At 32.9% G+C, this 19,647-nt stretch overlaps 3 protein-coding genes across 4 annotated transcripts; all 3 read right to left on the bottom strand.

The window, feature by feature from the left end:
* Nucleotides 1-2,572: 2,572 nt before the first annotated feature.
* On the bottom strand, nt 2,573-4,895 carry LOC113847653 (F-box protein At3g12350). 2 transcript variants are annotated; one of them, XM_027476884.1, is made up of 2 exons: nt 3,905-4,895; nt 2,573-3,250 (listed from the first exon to the last, which is right to left on the bottom strand). In XM_027476884.1, exons 1-2 carry the CDS (start codon nt 4,880-4,882, stop codon nt 2,660-2,662), a joined length of 1,569 nt encoding a protein of 522 aa, XP_027332685.1. In that variant the 5' UTR covers nt 4,883-4,895; the 3' UTR covers nt 2,573-2,659. The 2 variants fall into 2 exon arrangements, with proteins under 2 accessions (XP_027332685.1, XP_027332686.1); XM_027476885.1 differs by having other exon boundaries at nt 2,573-3,175.
* A 942-nt stretch (nt 4,896-5,837) lies between these two features.
* LOC113874124 (exocyst complex component EXO70A1-like) lies at nt 5,838-8,786 on the bottom strand. Its single transcript, XM_027512346.1, has 2 exons — nt 7,977-8,786; nt 5,838-7,121 (listed from the first exon to the last, which is right to left on the bottom strand). Exons 1-2 carry the CDS (start codon nt 8,784-8,786, stop codon nt 5,838-5,840), a joined length of 2,094 nt encoding a protein of 697 aa, XP_027368147.1.
* A 1,830-nt stretch (nt 8,787-10,616) lies between these two features.
* Nucleotides 10,617-11,735, bottom strand: LOC113874123. Its single transcript, XM_027512345.1, has one exon. The coding sequence runs from the start codon at nt 11,733-11,735 to the stop codon at nt 10,617-10,619; it is 1,119 nt and encodes a 372-aa protein (XP_027368146.1).
* Between the last annotated feature and the right edge of the window lie 7,912 nt (nt 11,736-19,647).

Genomic DNA, 19,647 nt, shown 5'->3' with positions numbered 1-19,647 from the left:
TCCAAAACAAATGTGGTCTTTTAGCTTGCAATAACTTACCTAAAATTAGATTACATAGTCTAAAATTAGAAACTAATAAAATAATTAGTAACTGAAATTAATGGAGAGAGTTAAGAATAATTCTTACCGGCTAATACATAATTACTTCCATTATCAGTAACTACTTGCACAACATTTTTCTCTCCAATCTCTTCAACAAAGCTATCCAAGAGCTCAAACAACTTTTCTCCAGTTTTCATATAAGCAGATGCATCAATGCTCTTTACAAACATAGAACCAGTTGGACAACTTACTAAGAAATTGATCAATGTTCTATTTTTTTTTATCCGTCCACGCATCTAACATAATTGAACATCCACATTTTTCTCTTTCTTCTTCACGACTTTTCAACATTTCCTTTGTATACTCTAACTCCTTTTTAAGAAGAGGAACTCTACACTCATGATAACTAGGAGGCTTTAGATGTGGACCATAGTTTCCAATAGCTTCAACCATTAATTTGAAACTTTTTGAGCACACAACGTTGAAAGCAATTCCATTCCTACAAAGGAATCGCTCTGTGTATTGAACTGTTCTTGCTCTTGCCTCTTTGACACAAGCATCATTTATACTTGTTTGTCTTTTTTATTTTGCTAATTTGATGTTTGTTTCTGGACTCTTTAACCACAATAAATCCAATGGGCCCCTTGACATTTTTTTCTTTTTTCGTGGCATTACAACTACTAACATAAACTGATGCAACACTTGAGATTGCAGGTCGTTTTCCACTACGAATATTTTGAATTTCTTGCACCTCTTCTTCATCATCATCATCTTCATCATGCTGAAGTAAATATACCTCTTTTTCAATTCTCTTCTTTTCATGAGCTGCTATTAGTGTTTCTTTTATTTCTTTGGGAATCCTTGGACACTTATCAACATCTCCCTTCACTCCCATCTGATGCCTCTTTGCTCGGGTAATACCGCCTGTAGTCGTTTTTCCACAAAAGTCACAAGTAACAGACTTTTTATTATTTATGTCTTTCAAACTATTCCATTACCAACCTAATGCACAGGATGAAATTGTAACAGAGAGCCGGTTCCTTGTGACAGATTGGGAGGAGTAGATATTACTTCTTTAAGCTTTGAAATTTCGAACAGAAAATAATAGAAGAATCAAAACAGAGAAGAGAAAAAAAATAGAGAAAAATATAGGGAAAAAAAATGTTCAGTACCGGAAAGTTCGCCAGAAGTCTGCCGGAGTTGGAGATGATGACCGGAAAGTTGTGCTGACCTGGAAGAAGATGAGAAGAGATGAAGAAAATGACTCAAAATAGTTTGGGTCACCTTAGAAGCTTGCCGGAGACGAAGAAAATGACCGAAAAATCAAGTGGAAGTCTCGCCGAAAAAACAGAGCACAGCAAACAGAGGATCACTGGAAAACAAAGAACAGAGGAGAGAAAACTGAGAACAGAGGAGAGAGAACCGAGAACAGAGGAGAGAGAGCCGACGGGAGAAGAGAGGAGAGCAGATGGATGGAGGCTAGGGTTGAAGATGATTCAGAAATATAAGGGGGGTCAAAATTCCAAAATTGCCCCCCCCTTAAAGGGCCCTAACGGTAAAAGATGAGGGGCAAAAAGGGGAAACGCGCGAGAATGAGAGAGCAGCCGCTCCAGCCGCTATTTTCGGTGTTTTCCGCCGCTATTCGCGGTGCGACAGCTGCTACTGTGAAACGCGACGCGACAGCGTTGCCGTCACAGGAAAGGGCCGCCCTGCTCCGCCGCAATTGCGGCCGCTATTTCTGCTATTGACTACTATGGATAAAAGATACGGGGGCAGCAGAAGAAAACAAACCCAAATATTTGCTGATTGCATGTTTTGGAATTTAGGTTCTATCCCAATTTCAGTCAGCATATATTCAAACACATTTTAGCTCTAGCATTTTAAAACTTTTGGGATATTGGCAGCAGAGGTAAGAGTCCTGTATGTGATCATAGAAGGGAAATATCTGAACAAATAAAGGTAGTGTTATAACTTCAAATTATGTTTAAATTGATGAGAAAGGATGGAATGTAAGAGAAAGGAATGAAAAGACATTAGTTGTCATTATTCGGATTGACTTAAAAGGATGATGGAATGAAATGAAACGTGATGAAATCTATAACATCTCATTTCATTCAATACTTATATATTCTCCTTGCTTTTATTTGAGGATATGAGATAGATCGAACTTATTGTTTACTAATCTCTTCACAACCTGTTCACTTTCCATAAAATGGAAACAAAACTTTCCTCCATTCTACCACAAAATATAAGGACAAATGGAATGATAATTCTATTCCATTCCATTTTACTTGTCATTAGATATCCAAACATAGCTACTAAAAAAGCTAAGAGTTCATTTGTAGATTTGCGACAATATTGTTGAGCCCAAACTCCAAACCAAAGGATGTTGCAGGCAAAGTAATGGGAATGGCATGCTCTTGCAATTAAGTAGATATTGCTAGCCATCGAACATCAACAGGTGTGTATGTGTGTGTTGGGGTGGGGGAGGAGAGGCGGGATACTATCTAAGGAAATTGTTATTATTATCACAGCTAATAATACATTATGCCACAACATTTAGGTGACATCCAACTACACAATTTATCTATGAACAAAAAAAAATTGCAGACGGGAATCAATCAGCAGAAGTATTTACTGTATCCACCAGACAACCATTGTCGACAATATGTTTCATGTCTATAACAAAATTGTCCCGAAGGAATCCAAATCCAAAAGTACCATTCTGGTACTGCCAAATCCTTCCCTCCGCACTCCTTGGATTTATTGTTCCAGCAAGTTCTGGGCTAAATAAATCATAACTTGAGCTTATGTGAAGAATTCGGTTTACCACTTCATTGTCTGATAAATGGAACTGCTGAATTCGATCTACCACTTCATCATCTGACAAAGAGAACTGCTCGTGTATGTCATTATCTGGTGGTTGAAGTGGTCGAAGATGAATACGACTGTCATACAAAGATTCTTCCTCTAGAGAGAAGGGTGATTCCAGAAATGTAGTATCAGATGTCCAGAAAACTGGTCCATAACTGGAAAAATGTTCCGGATGATCCCCAATCCGGCGGCAGGCAATGCCCCCAATGTCATCATATGCCACAAGGTAAAAGGCTAAACTCATGTCATCACAAATTCCCTGCAACAATGATAGTAGAGAGCTCAAAATGCTATTCATTCGTACCACCACTTGAAGAGCTCCACCATCACTCATCTTCAAAGTAATTATATATTTAAGAAGAATATGGAAATTTTGAAGTATAAACACGGTTCACTCAAAATGCATCAAGCAAGGACATACCGTTGCTTACTTATCTATATTGAAATAATTCATCAATAGATATGCAACTCCGCAGGATCATTCAAATCCACATTCTAATCAAGAGACCACAAAGATAAAAATGCCCCATCTTTCTCAACGGCTAGGCACATCCTAAATCCCAATTACCAACGACCATGGTTCATTCTTATGCTCATTTCCTCTTCTTTTAACACTAACCAGTTTCATTGGGTGTGTTTGGAAGAGCTTATTTTGAGCATATGAAAACAGTTTATGATTCTTATAAATCCTTTTCAGCTTATTTCAATAAGCTTCTTCATATAACTTATCAAAATAAGATATTTTTCAACTTACACCAATAAGTTTCATGGTCAAATCTGTAGTATAAATCCCTTATAATTTCTTGAATAAACACTCAATTAGGCTGTTATCCAACACAATATAAGACTTAAACATCCAAGTACACTAACTGCTCAACTAGTTAACTATATTAATCATCAAATGACCCATGACAGATATCAAAGCACCAAGCCATGTCAACACTCCAAACACAACTGAGCATATAAACAAGGAACAGTTAAGAAACACCTTCCACAGGCCCTGCAAAGGCCGTGATGGCGTGGGAGAGCAATTCACAATCTTCACAAAATGCTGAGTCTCCCATTTCCTCCTAGCCAACCTCTCCTTCTCCCTCCTCCTCTGCCTCCTCGACTTATCGCTGCCGGGACTCGTCCGGTTCGCAAAATGCTGATAAATTTCCGACATCAACCGGTCCGGCAAGCTCCCCGGCGATCCACTCTCCCCACCACCGACCCCATCCTCTCCACCACAATCCTCTCCGCCACAAAGATTCACGGAGCTGGAACTCCTCCTAAACGCGCTCTCCTCCACCACAACGTGCGTCTTCCCCATGAAACTAACACTCACCGGAACCAACAAAGCCTGAACCTCAGAAAATCCGAGGTCAACATTGGGCGAAAAGTCAACCCTACCGTGAGGATCGAGAAAACAGACGACATGTCCCTCCTGGGAGAGAGTCATCCAGAGAAACGGCGCTTTGGTGACGTCATAGGCTCCAGATTTGGAGGGAGAAACCCTAGAAGCTGCGAGAAACGATGGGCCCCACTCGAAGAAGAGCAAGGAAGGGGTTCCGTCACCGCTTCGGCGCCAGAAGCCGAGAAGGTTCTCCCAATCGTGAAGGGTATTGTAGAGGATCCTGTAGGAGATTTTGCCCTTGCCCCATTTCGCGATGCTGGTCTTCGAACCCCACCTGCGCTCGCACATACTGAACCACACCCTCGAGTCGCTGCCGCAGAGTGAAACGAAGCGTTTCGATGTGCACCCGAAAGTGGCGATCTCGGTTGGGCCCAGGAACGAGAGGATGCAGACCAGAACGTCGTCCGGGAAATCCATGAATGAACAACTTCCATCCTTTTCTCTAAGCTCATTTTTTTCATTATTCGCCATTTTTTTAGAAACTATTATTATTGAGTGAGAAATGAAGAACTGATAGATAATAATATGGTGTTTGGGTGTTTGGTAGATTCTTCCACGCTTTGGAATCATTCCCTCTCAGCTCCGATCCTGCATTACTGTACTGGGGAAACCTCTGTCGTGCACTGCTTCTAAAACGACAATGGGAATCGTGACGTTTCTAATAACCTCCCTGCGTTTCGTGCTTCATTCCTATAAACGACCTTTCAACCCACGGCTTTCCCATGAGGTATCCATTATTTAATTATTTATATGGTCAAAAATAATTCATGTATTATTATTTTTTATTGAAGTCAACATTAATTTTTATTATAAATTGACAAAAATGAAATTATAAATTATTTATTTATTTTTATAAAACTGAAATTAAAATAATCATTAAAATGTAAAGAAAAAAAAAAGAATGAGCGAAATATAACGCTTGTTACGTGAAAATATAAAAAACTGATACTTTTTTCTTCAAGTTTCAAAACAATACTTTATATGCTTCTTTCTTATTCGTTTGGCTCAGCATATTGTCTCGGAAAAAACATACGACTGTTTATACCTTGTACGTTTTGTTAATTGTTATTAACGTGAAGAATAGTCAACGGTTCTATGATATGTACATGAATTTTTTTTATTTTCATTCGTTTTGTACTTATAAGGGATGGTTGTAATAAAATTTTCGCCATATTAATAACAAAAATAATCATATATTAATAATGTTTTTATATTTATAAAACAGTGTAAAGTGTTGTTAGTTAGTTAACACGCGTTGTAACATGCTTACTAATTACAACTAAACGATGTAACAACATGAAAAATGAAAACACAAAGTAATTACAATAAGAATATAAGATTTACCTTACCATTTTCTTTGTAAGTACATTAATTTACTTGTATGTATGGGTTACTTTCTAGCAAACGTGTTTCATTGTTCCTAATCCCAAAACAAAAGAATTCGTAACATTTTAAAGGTATATATGAATGCGTCAATTCTCTTCTAGCTCAATTGTGGGACAAAGAGGAGCGTTTGTGAATCCTTTCAAACATCACCATTGGAGGATCCAACATTCCAATCATTGGAACAAGAGTTTCTTCTCTTAAACTTAACATCACCAACATCAAAAGCCTTCCCCACCAACCCTCTCACTCTTTCAACACTTGGATACACTTTCCTCTGCAACAAACCAGAATAAGACTCCACAAACTCCACGTAACTCGGCACCACAAACTTCACAGTGGCTTCTCTCATCTGTTCCCTCAAATCAACATCTGGTATACTATAAACTCCTCTATGCCTCTCACAAACCTCATTCAAACTCTTTAAAAAAGCCTCAATCTTTTCACTCACCAACCTTCCAAAACTATCCTTCCCTTGTTCCCTCATTTCCTCAACACCCAAAATCCTCACCAGACCTCCCCACGCTAGCTTCTGATACAAGTAAGCCGATTCCTCAGCCACTGCCTTGTAACCATCTTTCATATATTGCTCCCCCAAAATCTCACCAAGCTCAGTGTTCTTAGTTCTCATATAAATGTACCAATAAGTGTTCATAGTGAATATATGCATCAAAATCTTGTCCCTACAACACAAACGTTTAGACTCAATGTTTCTTTGAAGTGCCTCCATCACATTGGAAATCGCATGCTTTAGTAAACTCTCATCCGTTTCATGCTTGCATGATATGTCGCTGCCACCTTTCCATGTTTGTTCTGTCCGAAGAACCTTAGCCATGGTTGTTCTATAATTCGCTGTGGCAAGGTACTTGAGGTAATTAATAGCATACCTAACGAGTTTTGGAACAGAACCATCTTGTGGGGGTGGAAGACCATCGATGTTTCCTTCAATTTGGAGACCAAATTCCCAGAAAACTTTGCTTGAAGCATCAATGATGAGTTTTTCTAACTCTCGGAACCGTGTGCAGATGTCCACTCCAGGTTCACCATCGAAGATTTGCAACACTTGGGGTTTGAGTTTCTCTAAGGATTCGAACATGTCTAAGAGTTTGAACAGCTTCTGAGGCTCTTTGGTGCTTCTGGCAACTCCTTCTCCAAAGCGAAAGAAAACGGCCATGATCTTATCTGAGATCTTGACGAAGCATTCGGGCCATACTAGTCCATCCATGAAATGCCCCAACACTCTTTGGCAGAGTTTTTTTTCTGAGAGAAGGACCCTCTTTGCTGCAACTTCGAGGTGTTGGATCCACAGGGTTATGGCTGTTTCCAATGTTTCCCATTCCATTTCATCGATTCCTTCTGGGCTGTATGTTCTTAGGTAATCGGGGTTTAGCTTCATTAGTGCTTTGGCTGCCCTTCTATATCTTGCCTGTTTAGGCGTTTGAAAGACAAATCATCTGAAAGATTAGTTGCATAATTTTGATTGATAAGGCATTTTTAAACATAAAATCAACCAATCCAACATCTTGTTATCGTTATATGATTAACTAATTCACTTCACTTTTTTTAAGCAATCTTTTTTAAAAAATATATTTTATAAAATTACCAACTCTTTGTCAACTAGTATAGAAGCGTGTGTAAGAAAAGGATCATCAGAATACTTATTATTTTATTTTTAACAATGGTATTTATATTTTTTTTATCTTTTTCTTCTTTTCACCTTTTATATTCCAAAAATAAGATGCATTAATAACATTTTTCTTTTATTTTTCACTCAAATGCTAATATTTTCATACTTCTATTTTCATAACTTTAAAGCTTTTAATATCTCTATTCTTTTTGCATCATATTTTGATCATAAGTTTTACAATAAGTCTAGGTGTAAGTAAAATATGACCCAAAAGAAGTGGAGATAACCCATTTGTCTTCTTTCATTTTCATATAATATAAAGGAATATTTTTTAAAATGACGTATAATAATTTTGTACAACATTTATATTAAAATTCTTGAATTTTGTTAAGATTTTTAATTAGACGATGATATATAATTTTTTTTATACTTTACAATAAAAATTAAATGAAGATTAATATATATTAGAAAGCGAGAATCAGAAGTGTTGGACGAGTAAAAATTAAGATGTAAAAACATCACTACTGCATACATGATGCAAGTTTTATTCAATACACAATATATATATATATATTATTAAAATAATTAAATTTTAAAAAATATATTTAACCTATATATAATATTATAATCCTGATTATTCATGACGAGGGTTACCTTGACGTAGATGTCAATGCATATATCTAGGCAATCATTTGCGGCAAGAGTGGTTGAAATTCGTCTAAGAACTTCAATTTCCAGCTCCGAGCCTAATTCAGAGGTACCCCTGACAATAACGTGTTGAGCATCATTGGCAGCATGATCCTCCAACAACAACGTTAACCCATCTCTTAGGTTCCTGTGCTTCATTCTCAGCAACAAACCCTCAAACTCATCTTGCACATGAACCAAAGCCTGATCCAACAAACCCTCGAACCTCATCTCATCCACCTCCGTCTCATAAAGCGCTTTCAGAGTCACCAACGCCTCTTTCAACCTCTGCGTTCTGTATTCATCCGCAGCCTTGGTTCTGCTTATAAACTCCACCACCTCTTGAAGCTTCTGAATCACCGCTTCAACGTCTTCGCATATCGAGTTAATAGCCTCGTTCAAGTCATCCATGTACTCCACGTATTCTAGAAGCTTCTGGAGCCTTTTATGTTGTGTCTTTTCCGCTGAAAGATTCGAAGAGAGGTTAAGGAGGTTGTTTTGGAGAGACTCCGTGAGTTTGAACGTGTTGAGGAGTGCAAGTGCTGGTGAAATGGCTCTTGTGATTCTTGTGTCGAGTGCTTTCCTTGACATGGCTAATGATTGCAAAGGGGCAATTCTTCTTGATGCTGTTGTGAGTGATCCTTGTAAGAGATCGAACCTTGTCTCCATGGTTCCGAGGTTGTCTTCCATTTCCTCGGAGGATCGAAGGAGGGTTTGCAAATCGGAACATGCTGATTCCAGCGTGGCAAGTGTTGGGTCACTGTTGCTCGGTGGCATTGTTATTGTTGTTGATGATGAGCATTGATTGGAGGCTTTGGTTTGGGGTTTGGGAATGTTATGTATGAGAAGGTGAAGAGAGAGACAAAAGAGAGAGTGGGTCGATGCGAACAAGGACACAAATGGCGTTCAATTGTGGGAAACAAACAAAACGACAACCTGGCAGCTTAGAATGTGCAAAGCCGGTGTCCTTATTCCTTTGATCCTCTCAACACTCGGTTTATCCTTTTTATTATAATAATCATGGTGACATTGACGCCCAAAACAGCTTCTCCCACTCCTTGGATTCACTTTGGAAATTTTATAATCGTGAATCTAGTAGAAAAGTTACAACTAGTTCATTATCAATTAATTGTAAATCTAAATATAATATAAATTATTAGATCATATCAATTCCCGTATTTATAATTACACCCAATTACACGCTGATATGTATGAAAATTATCGTATTCTATATGGTAATTCACCGAGACTATCTTAATATTTTTTTTGTTTTCGTGACCATGGATACTTTTCTATGCCCCTATTGTTTGTTTGTTTTGATGACTTTAATTTACTTTTAATAGATAATATTTATTTCGCATCTCCCACAAAAGGATATAAACTAGTGGAAAGAAGGGGAAAACAATTAATTAAAAAAATTGGAAGTTTAAGTTTTGTTTTGTATCAACCTGTGCGCGTTAGTAGAAAACCATTTTTATTTTTGCTACTTTTTTCTGTTGACATTTGTCTGTTTAGATGAGCTTGCTGTTTCATCACCTTGTGCTGCCGCGTGCGTGTAATAATTGTATTCGTACTTTGGTAATTTTAAGTGCCCCTAAAGGAGATAGGAGAATAAATGCGTAATAGAGTATCTTTCTTACTGCTCTCATAATTTCTTGTTCTCATTTAAACCATAAACTTTTCATAGATATTCAAATACCACAAAATTAAGCTATGCAGTGCTGAAGAAATTAAAAGAGAATTTTTTTATTAAAAATATTATTAAATATACGCCTACCATAACTTTGTTCCTTTTTACTTCGTTAACCAATGCTTATGGCAATTGAATACTTATGACATGGAACTATTACTTATATATACCTACATAATTACTAAGTAATTAGATTAGTTTCTTTGTTCCTCGTGATCCCATAGGACCTCTTTGAGCGTAAAGAGGTGTCATCACATCCCTTTTAAAGATGAGATGGCTCCTTCATCACTTGGAAGCTTATTTAAAACGTGTCTCTGCCTTGAGGTGTTTTAAAAACCCTTTATTGTCTCATCCTTTTCGTGGGGCAGCATGAAAATGTAGTACATGTCCTCTTTCACTTTCCCCATCATCCGTTGCATTAATTTCGCCCTTTTTCCTAAATTTCCTCCCACGGTCTAGATGAATACCACCTTAAAAAATGTGGAAAGTTGCGTCTCCATCTGATCTTCTTACTGTTATCAGTTTCAACCTCTTTATTACGTCCTAATTAATATGAATGAAGACAACTTCATACGGCAAAGAGCCAGCAAAATAGTGTGGATGCATGCTATGCAGTTTCCCCATTTTGTGACAACTTCATATGTTAAAAGTGTAAGCTAAGCTAAAATAATCGAATATACATTTATGGTTTTATGTATATGGAAAATAGTTTATATAGTAAATAGCTGTTCTTAACAATACATCTTTTGAGCACAAGTTCTTGTTGGCACTTAGTAAAAGAGACTTAGAAAGAAAACTATGCTTAATAATCCCTAATACTATATAATATAACCATGTACATATATGTATTGATAACAGACAAGAAGTGACCAGTTATACTAGAGTCTAGAACTATATGTGCAGTGATTATACTAATTTCAAGCGTTGCAACTGGATTGAGAAGCTTCCCTGGTACGAGTGTGGAACCTCCATGTGAAGTGGTAGTCCCTCGATTCACAAGACAACTTTGTAACGTCACAGAAAGCATTCACCGAGTTCTTCTTCTGTTCACTTTCCCATTCTATCCTCACCCAGCAAGAGAAACCATTTGATGAAGCTGGTATGTTGGAATCACAAAGATTCAATGTTACCTCTCCACTGATCCTCTTGCTAGATGAGCCACATTGAAGGTGTCCATCACCACCGTTTACCATGGACTCAAGCCAAGAACATTCTGGCTGACCCACCATTTCCTTGTATGCAGAATTTACCATTCTAACCCTGTTGTTTGAGTCTGATATGATAGCTGGCAAGGCCTCAGACTCAACCATTTCCTCAAGCTCCTGTGGTTTTTTGGGGGTTTGAGCCACATATGGAAGGGTTGAGTCTTCACTAATGCACACAAGACTTATGCATGAGCCAATGGGGCGAACTGGTTGAGGTGCTATAACATTGCTGGAAACTGGTTTTTGTAGTTGTTGCAAAAGATCCCTCTCTTCAGGGATATCCACTTTGGTGTTCAAATCAATGACCTCTTCCCTACAGGGGTTGGTTTTTAAGTCCAATTTGGTTTCTGTGAGGATGGAATTAGCAGAAGGGGAGCATGGAAGAAGTGGAAGTGTAACCAAGCTTGGATTGGTAGCAGCAGTGTTTTGCAAGCTGCAATTGAGCACTCCAATTCCATGGTTAGGAGGGAGAGGGAGTTGAGGAGGAAGGGTACGAGGAGGAGCAAAACTCTGTAAAGAAAGGTTCTTTGCTGGGGATGTTACATGACAAGGGGGACAAAATCCTAAGACATGTGTTTTCTGTCTCTTGAGGGAAGAGGAGGGAAGTGTTATAGGAGTCCTACCTCTCTTTCTTGTCCTGGTGGGCCTGGCTTGCAACTGTGGCCATAGGTTCCTAAGATAAGGAGACTGCTTGATCTTTTGGGAGAGGGAGGAGGAACCCTCACTCATGGAATTTGAGGAAGTTTCAGGCTTTGGAGCTATGGGCCTGTACCTGGACATGATTTCAGCAGTTTTTGCTGGGTTGGGATAAGGATTTAAGGTCTTGATCATGGTGGCTAGCTATCTCCTTTCACTTGTGCACCTCTATTTTTACTTTCTTGAGTTAGCCAACAAAAGCAAACCAAGCTTGGCCTTGACTAGTGCAATGAGACTGAAGAGGATCCTCTAGGGTGTTTAAGAAATTAGCATTTTTGAGAATGGCATAAAAGAGGGTAAGTGGGGGAAGAGTTATAAAGGAGGGAGGCGTTGGAAAAGAGGGGTTATGGTCTCTATGTCTTAAGAAGGGGGGGGGGGGGGCGCTGTGGAGATGACTTATGTTTGGTGGAATTGAAAGTGTTTAAGAAGTAACCAATGAGAGATAGGCAACATGAAGCAAGAAGGGAGGAGAAAGGGACACTTGTAATTGTACGGTGGGTACGTGTTAGCTAGGCTCATGAAAGTGGACATGTGGGGATTGGGCAGTGAGAGTGGGTCCATGCATGGTTACACATAGTAGTAGTAATATTATTGGATAAGAACACAATGGTAAAATGGGAATTTGAGTGAAAAATGTTGAAGGGAGAGAAGAGTGAGGGGCATTTAAGAAGAGGGGGAAAGGCTCAATGTCTAACATGCACCAATATGGCTTATTAGACCAAAAGGGCCTGTCATCATAACGCGTGTGGTGTAGAGTGCCATGCATGAAAACACCTATTAGGATTGGTTTGGTCGCCCTGTCTTTTTCCCTTGTTTCATGAAACAGTCCCCTTTCCAGTCGGTTACATTTGTTGGTTTTCCACCTGTCTCATCCACCCTTTCCCATTGCATGCAATCAATCAGATTCAATGTGATTGGAGAGCCAATATTGCCAGCCAACTCATCAATCATCACTCTCAAACTTCACTACCCTTTTCTTCTTGTTACTTGTTACTCGCTTACTGTTTTCACTTACTACTCCCATCTTTGTTTCCCCTTCAGAGTGATCTTGGAACTTTGAACTTGCATGTTTTCATGCTGTCTAGCCACGTCCCAAAGTCCCTCCTCATTCACATTCCTCAAATCAGTTTGAGGTTAAATACTACATACCAGGACAATCAACTTTTCATGAAACTCTTTCCATCGGCTTGTTAATTAACTTTGCTTCTACTTTTATTTTGGAAAACGTTACTAGTAAATTTTCAAGTGAGATATTTGTAATATTTTTCTATTTAAAAGAATTGATTTTCAGATATCTGTATATATAAAAAATTAAATAATTATATATGATATCAATTCTATTATAATTTTTAGGTTCCAACTTCTATGCATTTTAAGCTTAATTCCTGATAAGAAACTTTTAATTAAATTATATAAATTTAAAAATTGATAAAATTAATCAATGTGTTATTTAAAAAAAATTATAATATTTTAAGTCTATCTCTAATAAAACAGAAAGCTATTATCATACTAATTATGAAAAAACTATAAAAGTTTAAGTTTATAAAGAAATAGATATGTCAATAATAATAAATACTTTTAAAAGATAGAAAAACATCTTATATTAAGAAGTACCAATTTTTAAAAAAAAAACACTCTTATAAAAAATACAGAAAGAATATTGATTAAAGAATTAGTTATTAATTTTTTTTAAAAATACCTTAAAAAGTACATTAAAAACAAAGATGAAAAAACATATCAATTACCTTGTCTTGCTCATAGCCCGTTAAAAAGGGAATTGGTCCAATCCAATTCATATAAAAATTTAAAAACAACAAAATAAAAAATAAAAAAAGTAAGTTGATATATTAGTCCACCTAAAAAAATTATTAAAAATTAATATAAAATATTAAAACAATATAAAATTCATACATATAAATTAATAATAAAAAATTAATAAATATATTTTATCATTAAATACATGAATTAATAGAATAGAAATTATTTTTGCTTAACATGAGAATTTGAATTTAAATTGTAGTAAATCAATTGTGTTAAATATTTTAAGAAAAATATTTGTCTTTCAAAAAAATATTATGCTTAAACAATAAAAAATATATGTAATTTAAAAAATAATAAATACATTTTAATTATTACCAAAATTTTAAAATAAAATTTTATTATTTATTTTTAAAAAAATTATTGTTCATAAAAATTTTATTTAATTTAAATAAGAGTATTTTTATTAAAAATATATAATTTAAAAATTAATAAATAAATTTTCATTATTATTAATTTTTTAAAATATAACTTGATTGATGAACCAACTTACTTGGCCTTTTCAGATTTATATACTTTTTTATCTCGTTCATCTAATTCACAGATTACATAAATCAATAAAAAGTTAAGTCACGCATATTTTACCACTCTTAATTAAAACTATGATAGTTGACCCCAAAAAAAATTAAAACTATAATAAAAATAATAATATATTAAAATCATATTATTATTATTATTATTATTATTATTATTATTATTATCATTATTATTATCTAATGTTTTTTAATTTTTAATCAAATTATTTTAAGGGTTTTAGTTAGTAAGTATCTTTAAATTTAAATATTATATAAATTTACTTTGAAATACAAACGAGACCTTGGATTATCAATTACAAAAACATTTGGATATCATCGGAAATTATGTTTCAGGTAAATGAAATGGAATTGCATAGAAATTCAAGCAAAATAGGAAATTGTTTTAAATTTTGGACTTTTAAAATTTTCTCTATATCAAGTCAAAATATTTTAAAGAGAATTTTTTATTTTTTTTTACAAAAATGGTTCTGTTTACATACATAAAATAGTTATATTTTAATAAATATTTTATTGTTTAAATAAAATCAAATATTTTAAATTAATGTTTAATATATATTATTTTCAAATAAAAAAATTAAACTCAATTATATGGAAAATAATTTTAATCTATAACACCAAAAAACAATTGTTCAAACTTCTTTTAAAACAATAACAAATTAACATATTATATTAAATAATTTTATCAACACCAACTTTAAAGATTGATTTGAAAAAAAAAATTATTGATTTTAATTTTCTTAGTTTGGTAAGTTGATTTTTAATTATTTTTAACATAGCATATATTTATTTTTATATATAAAACTTTAACATTTAATTACATAAAATAAATTCTAAAGATAGATGTAAGAAAGATGTTATATTAAAAGATGTGATAAATAACATTCTTTTTAATCAAATAAAATTTAATATATTTTTTTAATAGTTCAAATTGTTTAAAAATCAAATATTAAGATTGCTATAGTTAAATAAATTGAATATATATTTTTTAATTAACATCTTAAAAATGACAAATAACAAATAACTATATCAAATAATTATTATTAATCCTCAAATATGTAGATTAACTACTCTAAGAATATTTTAATTTAACTAAAGATTTTAAGTTGAGTTTCAATACAACTATATTAAATATTAAAATAAAAAAAATTCGTTAATATTTTGCTACTTAAATAAAATTAACTACTGCAAAAAATAATTACAGTATAGAAATAATAATAATAATAATAATAATAATAATAACAATAATAATAATAATTAGTTTTAATAATTAAAAAGATAATTTTATGTTTTTCAAAGTTACCTTTGATTTAACCTTGGAGCTTTGTGATTTTCTGAGTATGGAATTAAAAAAATAGTTACGAAGAATATGGAATTGAAAAACATTTCAAAAACAAATAAAATATGTAACTCTAAAGAAGACAATATTTCTTTAAAGAGATTATAAAAATAAATAAAATTAAAACTATTAAGGTTTAGGTAATATGTTGTATCCTTTCTAATACTTGTACTTTTAAAAATTATTTACATTTACTGTCATACATGCATGAATAATAATTTTAATCTTTATTTCTTATTAAATATATAAAATTTTAAATTTATATAAATAATTTTTTTAATTTAAGCTAAAATTATTTTTTATTAAAATTCACTTAAACAAAAAAATTTCACTTAAAGGTAAAACTGTCGAAAACTACAGGCGATTCAAATATCTGGTTACATAGATTTTCTTATAAAGTAATACAACATTAATTAGTAACAGAGACTTAAATACTTTAGGCTTTATGATTTTTGTACTTTTTCATGTAAAGTGATAAGACATTAATGCATTTGTACAATCGAGAATACGTCTTTACTTTTTGCTTCTTCTTTTTTTATTCAGTTTTTTTTTTTTAATAAGATATTTATGAGTATTTAATTTTAACCTTTTATATTAATGTAATTCAATTAAGAAAATTAACATGTATGAACTTTTCAATTAGTGAAATTATTATTTAAGAGTTATTAAAAATAAAAAATTTAAATTTTAAAAGAACAAAGGCCAACGCCATCATGATAACTTTTAAACTAATAAACAAGATTTTTAAAAAAAGAAAAATAAATAAGTTTAGCATATTCTATTGACTTCCGATTGATAGATTAAAATAAAAATAAGATAATTTATTTTATTTTATTATTATTATTATCTTAATTATTATCTAAGGATTTAAATAGTTTTTTATATTTTTATTAATTGTAATTAAGGGTGATTGCCAGTTCAATTTTAAAAATTGTAATTCAATTTAAATTGCTTTGAAAATAATATTAAAATTAAACCAATTCAAACTGTTGTATCACAATTTCAATTTTTGGCATTTTTTTAAGAGGTAGAATTTTAATTTTTATTGATAAATAAATAAAATCTTGTTAAGTAAATTATAAATAGAGTCGTAATTAAGAGATCATATTTATTAAATAAAAAGTAAAAGATATAATAATTATGAAAAAATAATTAAAAGAATTAAATTTAATCATATATCACAATTCTGTCTAAATCATAATATTTTTAAGTTGTTCATTAATTAATTTATACTTGAACATGATTATATTATAAATCTTTTATTAATATTATATAATATATTAAATAATACATTATAAAAAAATTTAAAACTTAAGTTATCATAAAAAATGTATATTATATAACTTATAAAGTTAAAATTACATACCTGACAGTATAGCTATTTTTAAAATACCAATTTAAATCAGTTTTCCCCTACAAATTCTTGACTTAGAAGGTTCCTAATTCAACTACGTAAACCAACCAATGCGATCAAAATTCTAATTACAACTACTGCAAAAAATTAAAACGGAGAACGACTTGTCTTCCAAGTCACGAAATAAAATTTAAAAAATAATAAGTATATGTCCAGAAATATAACATGTTTAGCATTAAATGTGTTAAATATCAACACTTATATAGTTTAATATTTTTTATGAAATATAAATTAATTAATCTAAATATTAAATCATCTTATATTATATTTATTATGTATTTTAAATTTTGTATAATTTATATATTATAAATAATTATTTAAAATTTATTATACATACAAATTATTTAAAATTTTAGAAAATATATAAAAAAAAATTCAAAAGCGGAAGAGCTGTAAAAAAGAATACAGCCAATCGCTTTCCTCGTCTTCCAGGTTCAACTTTTCTCTTATCAGAGTAAAAAGAAAACAGAAAACAGTGTGCCATCGATGGAAGAGAAGAAGAGTTTCTCTTCATTTCCTTCCAACTATGTCACTCTAGCTCAACTCCAAGAGCGATGGCTGAAGCAACAGACTCAAGTCAACCAACCTCAACCACAAAATCAACCCCCTTCCAAGCACCATCGCCTCAAGAATCGCAAGGATTCGCAGGCTCACCACCGCGCCACGGGGATGGCCTCCCATGACCACAGCAAATCGGAGCCCGGCGCTGAGATTGGAAATGAAAAGGCCGATCTAAACGGCAAGGTCAGCAAATCGAAGGAGAACAAGAGATGGGGAAAGAAAGTGAATGGGAAACCTAAGGGGAAAGAGAAGGAAGCGAGTGAAGGAGCTTCAACACAGAGGAACCAAGAGGCAGAGAAAACAACAATCAAGAGCACATTGAACGACCAAAAGATCGGGGTTTCGGTGACAGTGGAAGAGGTTGAACAGAAAGTTACGGTTCTATCTGTGAACTCAGAAAACGGTAAACAAAATCAGAGATTAAGAAAAATGAATAACGGTTTTCGTTGCTCTATATCTCATAGAAATTATTACAGTGACCGAAGAGGTTATGGTTATGGTTATGGCCAACAGCGCTCCAAGGTTGGGGAGCAAAGAAGAGAGAAAATGGTTTGGGTTAGGAAAGATGGAAATGGTGGTGAAATTGAGACCTAACTTTGGCCTCGTCAAATAATAACAATCTATTTCTGCAAATTTTTATATCATATGTTATATGCTTAGTCCAGTCTATTAGGGGTAAAAACAGTGTTTGTGCCTAACCCATTCTCATTATTGGAGATTGTAATTTCTGGCAAGGAAGAAGAATTGCTATTGTGTTTAGTTAATGTTTATCGATAAACATAATGATTTGAAGGTGTTTAAAGTGTTTTTTCTTTCAGATTTTTTTAAGGGTATCATTTGTATACCATGGGATTGAAGCAGAAAATTTACCTCGCAGTAAACGAACGAGGGGCTTCTTGTTTCCTGATTTGAGTCATTGCTCTGTAATTTCTCAGGGTGAAGTGGTGGCAGTCATCCTCTTTCAGGGCAATTACTTGCATCCTAACAACTGGATAGTTAATAGTTAATGGATTCTTGACCTCCAAAAATTAGTAATTAGTTTGCTTCAGGTTTTTGTTTGAAAAACTTAAGATAACTCCACTTTCACAGCTTATTTTTACAGTTGAAAATGAGATAAGGACAAAAATAAAGCATGGGATAAAATAAGCATTGAAAAAAATAAAATAAGCGATAAGAAGTATTGTAAAACTTTATACAACAGTAACATTGCTGTGAAAGAATAAATTAACTACAGTATTGTTTGGTCTCTACATGTAATTCATGTACAAAATAATCTAAATTATTCAAATGTAGCCTACATGTGACATAACCAAGTGCACCCCTTAAAATTATAAATAAAATCTAAAAGTGTGATTCACGTTCCTTCTCAAATTCTTAAAATATTTTCATTCATAATGGGCTAGCATAGCAACTAGCTCTGAACTTGTTTGCCTAATTCAGAGAAGCTAAAAATAATTATAAAACTTTAATTTTGTGCAATGCCAACAATGTAGAAAGCCTAGTACACATTTTAAGTTGTTGAACATGATAATTATGGGATTGGACACCTAATTTATTGGATAAGGCACCACTAACATACCTAATGCCTAATACACATTTTACAGAGTGTAGAATTATTCAAGTAGAATGGGAGTATCAAGGTAACACTTTAGAACGAGACTCTGTTAAGTGAGATTTTGAATGAGTTTCGATATTTGAATCTTCATTTACGATAAAAGAAAGAATTAGCATTAAAAGATAAAATTTAAGTGCAGTATTACATTTTCTTTTAATGTTGCTTTTAAATCAAAATTAAAGTTTTACCTTAATAATTTACATAATAAAAACATCAACATTAAATATCACTATTCCAGTATTAAAAGTCCACAACATTAATATCGACATCAGTTATAATACTACACTAAAAGACAAAAATCATGATGGGACGGTTGACAATTTTTGTCCCTACCATTAATCAATTTTTTTAAAATTTGTGTTTTTTATATTTTTAATAAAAAATTAATAAATTTTAAATTGGTCTTCAAGATTTTAACATTCTAATTCCTTAAATTCCCCTTGTTAAAAAAAAAAAACAATGACAAAATGTTGTTAAGGAAGAAAAATTAATAAATTATACCTCAATTTAGCTTCATCAACTTAAAAAATATTTCCTTTTTTCCTTACAATCAAAGAAGAAGAAAGAACTTTTATCACACACAATCAAAGATTATTTGAGAAAATAAATAAATTAGTATCAAAATCTTCACAATAGATCACCCCATAAGTATTTAAAATATAAATATACAAAATATAATTTAAAAATAAAATACACTCTTCATAAAAAAAATACACCTAAGATGGCATATCATCCTATCAACTTAAATATTTTATATAAATATTAAT

This window comes from Abrus precatorius, unplaced genomic scaffold (assembly GCF_003935025.1).
Source record: "Abrus precatorius isolate BTA unplaced genomic scaffold, Abrus_2018 Scaffold8, whole genome shotgun sequence".
Lineage (NCBI taxonomy): Eukaryota > Viridiplantae > Streptophyta > Magnoliopsida > Fabales > Fabaceae > Abrus > Abrus precatorius.
The sequence above is the reverse complement of the archived record's forward strand: the minus strand, read 5'-3'. Positions and strand labels throughout refer to the sequence as shown.